The following is an 8,133-nucleotide window of genomic DNA, read 5'->3' on the forward strand; positions in this document are numbered from 1 at the left end:
GGGAGTGTGCAGGAGGCAGCTGATCGATAATCCTCTCTCATCGATGTTTCTAACTCTCTATCCCTCTCCCTTACTCTCTGTAAAAAAATCAATAAAATATATTTTTAAAAAAGTCGAACTTGGGACCTTTCAGTCCGCAGGCCGGTCAGTGTTCTATCCACTGAGCCAAACCGGCTAAGGCTCTATTTCCCTTTCTGATTATCAATTACACTTGGATGGAGTGCACAATATTTTAGGATACAGATGAAGAAGCTACAAAGGCACTTAATATAATAATTCTCCTTACTTTAAAAAACAATAATTTCGTCTGGCCAATGTGGCTCAGTGGTTGAGCATTGACCCATGAACCAAGAGATTGCCTGTTCGATTCCTGGTCAGGACACATGCCTGGGTTGCAAGCTCAATCCTCAGAATGGGTTGTGCAGGAGGCAGCTGATCAATGTTTCTATCTCTCTATTCCTCTCTCTCTAAAAAATCAATGAAAACATACTTTAAAAAACAAACAAAAAACCCAATAATTTTTTCTATAGTGTCTTTAGAGAACAGTGTAAAAGTTAAAATCTATGATCAATTTGTAGATATTTGACATCTTTAGTATATTGAGTCTTCTTATTCATGAACATGGTAAGTCTGTCCTTTATCCAAATGAAGTTTTCTATTATCAACGTAAGTGTATTGTACATAATTTATTAGAATTACTCACAACTACTATATATATGTGTGTGTGTGTGTGTGTGTTATTGTAAGTAAACTATAAGTTGTATTTTAAAAATCCCTTATTGTTTATAGAAAGAAACTTATTATTATTATTTATTTTTATTGTTGAGAATATTACAGATATTCCCCATCTTTTCCCCTTTGCCCCTCTCCACCAGGCTCCCGCCCCACCCAGCCTTTCACTGCACTATTGTCTGTGTCCATGGGTTATGCATATATACATACAAATTCTTCGGTTAATCTCTTTCCACCTCCACCCCTTCCCTTCCCTCTGATATCTGTCAGTCTGTTCCATGCTTCCACGTCTCTGGATCTATTTTGTTCATCACTTTACTTTGTTCATTCTATTCTACATATGAGTGATACGTGTCTTTCTCTGACTAGCTTATTTCGCTTAGCAAAATAATCTCCAACTCCATCCATGCTGTCTCAAAGGGTAAGAGATCTTTCTTCTTTATAGCTGCATAGTATTCCATTGTATAAATGTACCACAGCTTTTTTATATTGACCTTGTACCTGGCAACCTTGCTAACCTCTTTTAGCATGCACTAATAGTTTATAGCTTAAAAAGTTTTCTGTAAATGAAAACATTTACTGATTACTTTTCTTTTTCCCCCTTTTATTGTATTGTTTTAAATAGGAGTAGAAAGATGTGCATCTGAGTTTGCTTAGCTGGGGAGTTAAGACAATTTTTAAATTCTTATCTTTCCTTCTTTCTTATCTACTATTTTTATCTAACAGTATATATCTTATATTTCTGATTTTATTTTTCACTTATTTTTTAAAAATATTTTTTTATTGCCCTAGCTGGTTTGGCTCAGTGGATACATCATCAGCCTGTGGACTGAAGGGTCCTGGGTTTGATTCTGGTCAAGGGCACATACCCGGATTGCAGGCTCGATCCCTAGCAGGGGGTGTGCAGGAGGCAGCTGATCGATGATTCTCTCTCATCATTGATGCTTCTATCACTCTCTCCCTCTCTCTCCCTCTCTGAAATCAATTAAATATATATATTTAAACCTTGGGCTCATCCTTGGCTCCTCTTTTTTTTAAAATTTCATTTTTTATATATATATCTTTATTTATTAAGGTATTACATGTGTCCTTATCCCCCCATTGCCCCCCCCCCCAGCTCATGCCCTCACCCCCCTGGTGTCTGTGTCCATTGGTTATGCTTATATACATGCACACAAGTCCTTTGGTTGAACTCTCCGCCTTACCCCCACCCTCCCCTGCCTTCCCTCTGATGATATATATATATATATATATATATATATATATATATATATATATTAAACCTTGGGCTCATCCTTGGCTCCTCTTAAAAAATATATATATATATATATATGTATATATATATATATATACACATACATATATATTTTTTAATTGATTTCAGAGAGGAAGGGAGAGGGAGAGTTAGAAACATCAATGATGAGAATCATTGATCGGCTGCCTTCCACGCCCCCTACTGGGGATCACTTGGCTTTTCCATCCATGTTTTGAGTGATATTGGTTTGTAATTTAACTTTATAACAGGAGAAAAGGTTTTGGTGTCAAGGTTGTACTAATTTCTAACATAAATTGCGGAGTAGTGTCTTATTTTTCTTCTATTCTTTGGAAGAGTTTGTATAAGATTGAAGCCATCTGTTCTTCAATTTTTTAAACAAACACAAAAGTGTAAAAATTACAAAGGGAAAGCTAATTTTTTCCTCCTGCATTAGAATTAAGGAGTTCTATTCCTTAGTATAATATAAAGAGAGTGAAAATATAACTAAGAGATCATTGTAATATGTCTAATTGGCAAAGGACTAACATGTGCAGATTACCTTAAATTTTCTACAAATCACTAAGAAACAATCAAATATAAAAATGATCTACATAATTTCATCCTAATTATTGTTCCACTTATCCTATGTAGATAATAATTTTATTAATTTCATTTAAATCACTCCAGTGTAGTATTTAATCTTGTAGATTTTTATTGTTTATTTAAGCAGTTTCTTATTTTATGAGTATGGATTTTCCCTAATTTTTTGCTATTTAAAATATTGCTACGGGCGCTCTTCCTCCCAGGAGCACACATACACCCCCCCCACCCCTTTCTTTTCCTTTTTCTTCTTCTCACCCTCCCCCCCCCACCCCACCGCCAGGCACTTTACCATTGGTTTCCTCACTCCAAAGCTCCAAGGACCCAGAGTCCTCTGATCTAGTTCACGTTCAGGTGGACAACTCCATAGGAAGCTTCTCTTCGAGCCAGTTGGGTGATCAGCTGGAGCCTTTGGGTTTGCAGGAAGCAAGGCGCTTGTTTAAAGAACAGGCAACGTACCCAGTACTGCGCCGGCCGAATTCGGTAGAGTTTGTGATTTCGCTTGAGGACCAGTGTTGTCCACCAGTGCGGGCTCTACCTGGCTGTATGATGTGAGAAACTCCGCTTACGGGGCACAGCGACGTCTGACGCACCGTGCGCGACCTCAAGGGACATTTACTTCTTGAGCTCTGTGTACTTACAGAGTATCTCTTCTTCTGGATCTTCCTTAATTGTTCATCCTCACCGGGGATGGGGAGCAAACCCGCAACCCAAGCACAAGCCCTTGACTGGGAATCGAACCTGCGACACTTCCATTCGGGAAGCGGGCGGGGGGGGGGCTGGCGGAGGGGGGGAAGAAACAGAGAGGGAGGAATGCTCTAACCACTGATCCACCGGCCAGGGCAAAACCTTAAGACTTCATTTTGCTGAGTGGGAGCGTGGACTTTGAAATCTCGGGACCCAACGCATTCAGAGGAGCCCCCAAGGCAGACCCTTCCCACGGACGGCTATGTAAATGAGAACTGAGGTTCGCTCTTTTGATTGGGGAGTACTGGAGAAGGCGGTCCCCCGCCGGCGCGTTCATTGGGAGCGGGGCCTGCCTATCACCGGTAACCGGAGCCGAGAGCGTCGCGGCGGCCAATGGAAAGGCGCTGCCGGTGGAGGCAGTTCCAGGGTGCGGCGTCGCGCGCGCCCAGACCCCGACGGGACCGCGGCTCTCCTGCGCCCGCTGGAGTGTGAGGCGAGAGGCGGACATGTCTGGTCGCGGAAAGCAGGGCGGCAAAGTGCGGGCCAAGGCCAAGTCCCGGTCCTCCCGCGCGGGCCTGCAGTTCCCGGTGGGCCGCGTGCACCGGCTGCTGCGCAAAGGGAACTACGCGGAGCGGGTGGGCGCCGGGGCACCCGTGTACCTGGCGGCGGTGCTGGAGTACCTGACGGCGGAGATCCTGGAGCTGGCCGGCAACGCCGCGCGCGACAACAAGAAGACCAGGATCATCCCGCGGCACCTGCAGCTCGCCATCCGCAACGACGAGGAGCTGAACAAGCTGCTGGGCAAAGTCACCATCGCGCAGGGCGGCGTCCTGCCCAACATCCAGGCCGTGCTGCTGCCCAAGAAGACGGAGAGTCAGAAGGCGAAGAGCAAGTGACCCCGACGCCGGCACCCGGGAGCCGGCTGCCCGAGCAGAGGCTCCTCTCAGGGCCGCCCCGCAGTGTGTGCGAATATGCCGGATGCCCAGGAGGGTCCGGGCGCCATCTAGCGGGGAGGTGGGCTGCGGAGGGGCCCGCCGGGGTCGGGGGCCAATAAAGTCGGTGAAAATCGTGTGGTCGAGAGAGCTGTGTAGTCGCGGGGCCTGCCGCCGGGGAGCTCGGGAGCAGGTACCGGTGGATCGATCGGCTCTGGCCCGCAGGTCACTCTGGAGGCGCTACGGGCGGATCGGGAGACCTGGGGGCACCCCCGGGCCTGGTGGGGCAGAGTTGGGAGCGCTCCCTGATCGCCTTCAGGCAAAGGAGAGGGAGATCTCCGTAGGTGTGGATGCGGCGGGGGCAATTATTTGTATGGCCTCTTCCCACGTTCAGCTCTCTTGCCCTATCTGGGCAGTTCAGAGACCGGTTCTAGAAAAGCGACTGGGGGACCCAGCTGGTCTAGGGTAGGAAGTTGTCTATCCGTTCGCACTTTTCAAAATGTGGAGTAACTTTGCGTCTTGAAAGAAGGACTCTGATGACACAGTGTCAACTTTCATTTTTCTTGACCTGTTAGCTGTTGTTGGCATCCTCTGGATATCAGGTATTTTTATACACATGCTTGTGTTCACATTTCTTTAAAATGAAGGAAACACCCAGTATTGTGTGTAATACAGAAGCATGAGTCATGAGGTTGGAAAATTGTTCCCCTGACACTCGTGTTGCATAACAGTGCAACGCCTTTAGTCATGAGTAACATATGCTTATGAGCTTTTAAAATGATTTTCCCAAGTTTCTAGCTTCACAGTGGTCTTGTCTCCATCATATTATACCCCTTTGGAAATGTAGTAAGTTTGATTTTGCTTTATAACAACAAATAGCCTGCTTGAAATCCCTTTTGCTCTCCCACTGGCCTAAAGTAATGGCCTCATGCCAACCATGCCTATGTAAGTATGTTATTAAAGCAATGCTTTAATAAACACGTGAGATGCTTTAATGAACATGTGAGATGTGAGAAAAGGTAAGGACAGATGATTTAAGTGCAGGAGCAAACACATCTCAGGTCAAGAATTCACATTTAAAAGTTAAACACTAGCAATCCTATTCTGTCCTTGGTTGGCCCTTCCATTTCATCTTTTTTTCTGCAAGCTTCATGCTGGCCCTTAGGGCCCATAACAGAGATCCCAATTTATATTTCACTTCTTTGAATTCATCTTTTCTGTGAGTCAGGGTTGAAAAGTTCCTGGGGGGGAAAAAAAAGAGTATCCTCAGTAGTCTTTGGCCCATTTTCCCATATGGACTTTCTCTATTCTTCCCCAGTACTTGCTGAGCATCTCTATATGCCATGTTCAGTACTAGGTGATGGGTGATGGGAGTACAGCTGTAAATGAAGTCAACTGCTCTCTTGGAGTTCGCTTGTTTTTGTTGATGACTAAAGACATTACAATGAACAGATATCAGAGAAAGGATTCGCTGTCAGCCTCTGTTTACAGTACTTGTGTCACTTCACTGCTGTGGACCGAATGTTGGGATTACTTTTCCTATGTGGTCATCTTTGAGGTGTACAAAGGCCAGGCCACACACACTTAGGTTAAGCAGATTATTGCCTCCTAATTCCTGGGGAGATTAGACCCCAAGGGTACCAAGCACAGGTTCCAGATGTCCACCTACTTACCCCACTCCTCACCTTTCATCCAGAAGGCTTCCTCATGTAAAATAGTCATAATACCCCCTTGAGGACTGAGATTGGTCACTTACTACACAGTAGGCATATATTAGGCACTCAATAAATTAAAAGAAGTACCATTTCCTACAGGAAATGAGTTTGCCCTTTTAGATTAAAGTATAACTAACCATCACTAATAAGATTTTTTGGTTTTGCTTGAATATTACTGCCCAATTGTTAGGATAGTTCTCAGTGTTACCACTTTGGGGACATGGTAGGCAGTGGAGGAAAAAAAAATCAAGTGCTGGTTGTGACATTTAAGTCTTCATTTCCTGAAACAGTTGAGGTTTATTACTAACATGGTGAAGAAATAAGGATGAAGGCCATCAAGACATTTATAATAAAAAACACACACCACTTTTCTTTACCTTCTCAAGATTCACAGGAGTCCGTCCATTGAACCCTGCTACTTGAAAGGTAAGACAGGCAAGATACAAGGTACAGTGACTGCCACCCCACCTCCACTTGCCACTGAAATTCTTAGGTTCTCCTGAACTACTTCCCCTGCTGCAAGGTTCAATCAATCCCTCGTCATTTCTGTTTTTGAGGTTTGTTTGTTTTTTTAACCCGAATAATTTATTAACTGAAAAATGCATACCTCCTGCCAAGTCAATTCAGCCTGTGACCCTTGATGAGCAAATGGCTCTTGCCAGTGTATGGTTGCTTATTTAAAAGGCCAATATTTCTTCAAGTACAAGACCATATGGAAGAAATCAGTACAAAAACCGATGGGACCTGAATTCTTATTTTTAATAGATTTGTAATCCACAGTTGTATTTATAGACACACGTAATCTTTCCTGCAGAGATAAGCCAGTCAGTGGGGCAGGCTGTGACTTGGGCAGAACCTATTTGTTTTTCTGCAGGGCCAGCTGTGTCTTTGTGTCTCTGAGAACTGGTCTGTTTGGTTTTGTGTGCCTGGAATCAAAAGGTTTATCTGTCTTCATAATTGCTGATGACTGGCCTACTACATGCAAACGCTTCACAAATCCCCTTTCTGTGGTTGAAAAGTCATATGCCATGGTGTTTAAGAACTCAGGTTCTCTGGAATGAGACAGGTTCAAATACATCCTGTTCCTTACTAGTTGAATGACTTGGGGAATGTTACTCAGTCTCTTTCAGCCTCAGTGTCATCTATTAAGTGAGCATAACAATACAGCTTACCTTAGTGCCGTGGTCGGCAAACTGCGGCTCGAGAGCCACATGCGGCTTTTTGGCCCCTTAAGTGTGGCTCTTCCTAGGCCTTAGGAGTACCCTAATTAAGTTAATAACAGTGTACCTACCTATATAGTTTAAGTTTCAAAAATTTGGCTCTCAAAAGAAATTTCAGTCGTACTGTTGATACTTGGCTCTATTGACTAATGAGTTTGCCGACCACTGCAGTGGATTTTGGAGAGGAGTCAATGAGACAATGTGAATGAGAGCAATAAGTGTTCCATATAGAACCGTGCTGAGTGAATAGTAACTATTTTTATTTCTTTGGGAAAATGGATTTAGAGTGAGTAGCAGTAGTTATGGGACCTATTGATATAAACATATCGTTCTAACAATCCTGTGACTTTTCTGGTAGAAAACCTTAAGTTTAGTGGCTGTTTTATTAATTACAGGATGTCCCTAACTCAATCTAAATAGAAAAAGGTGCAATAAATAGTTGACGCTTATGAACCTTAATTTGCATCCTCCCCACCCCCCCATCCCCCGCCCATGACAATCTAGTTTGGAATTAATGGTTTGTTAAGTCACCATGCAGATTAAAATTGGAACCTGTTTGCTCAACAACTTATTGTGCATATGTGTTATACCTATGATTGATAACCACTGCCAAGAAAAATGGGGTTATAATACAATAAAAAGATGATTATAATCTAGAAGGCTACATGTAAAGAAAGGGAGATACCTAGGGTGTTGGTATAAAAGGGAATAGAGACACCTGTGTCCCTCGGCCTGCTAGGGAGAGTGGCATCTGTGTAAAGTGTAGATTTAAGAGTTAGCCTGGCCGAAACCGGTTTGGCTCAGTGGATGGAGCGTCGGCCTGCGGACCCAAGGGACCCGGGTTCGGTTCCGGTCAGGGGCGTGTACCTGGGTTGCGGGCACATCCCCAGATGTGCAGGAGGCAGCTGATCGATGTTTCTCTCTCGTCGATGTTTCTAACTCTCTGTCTCTCTCCCTTCCTCTCTGTAAAAAATCAATAAAATATATATATA

At 43.8% G+C, this 8,133-nt stretch overlaps 1 protein-coding gene across 1 annotated transcript; it reads left to right on the forward strand.

Annotated features, from left to right (window-relative positions):
* Positions 1-3,685: 3,685 nt before the first annotated feature.
* Positions 3,686-4,345, forward strand: LOC132227330 (histone H2A.J). Its single transcript, XM_059682276.1, has one exon. The coding sequence runs from the start codon at positions 3,781-3,783 to the stop codon at positions 4,168-4,170; it is 390 nt and encodes a 129-aa protein (XP_059538259.1). The 5' UTR covers positions 3,686-3,780; the 3' UTR covers positions 4,171-4,345.
* The last annotated feature ends 3,788 nt before the right edge of the window (positions 4,346-8,133 follow it).

This window comes from Myotis daubentonii, chromosome 2, assembly GCF_963259705.1.
Source record: "Myotis daubentonii chromosome 2, mMyoDau2.1, whole genome shotgun sequence".
In the NCBI taxonomy this organism is placed as follows: Eukaryota; Metazoa; Chordata; class Mammalia; order Chiroptera; family Vespertilionidae; genus Myotis; species Myotis daubentonii.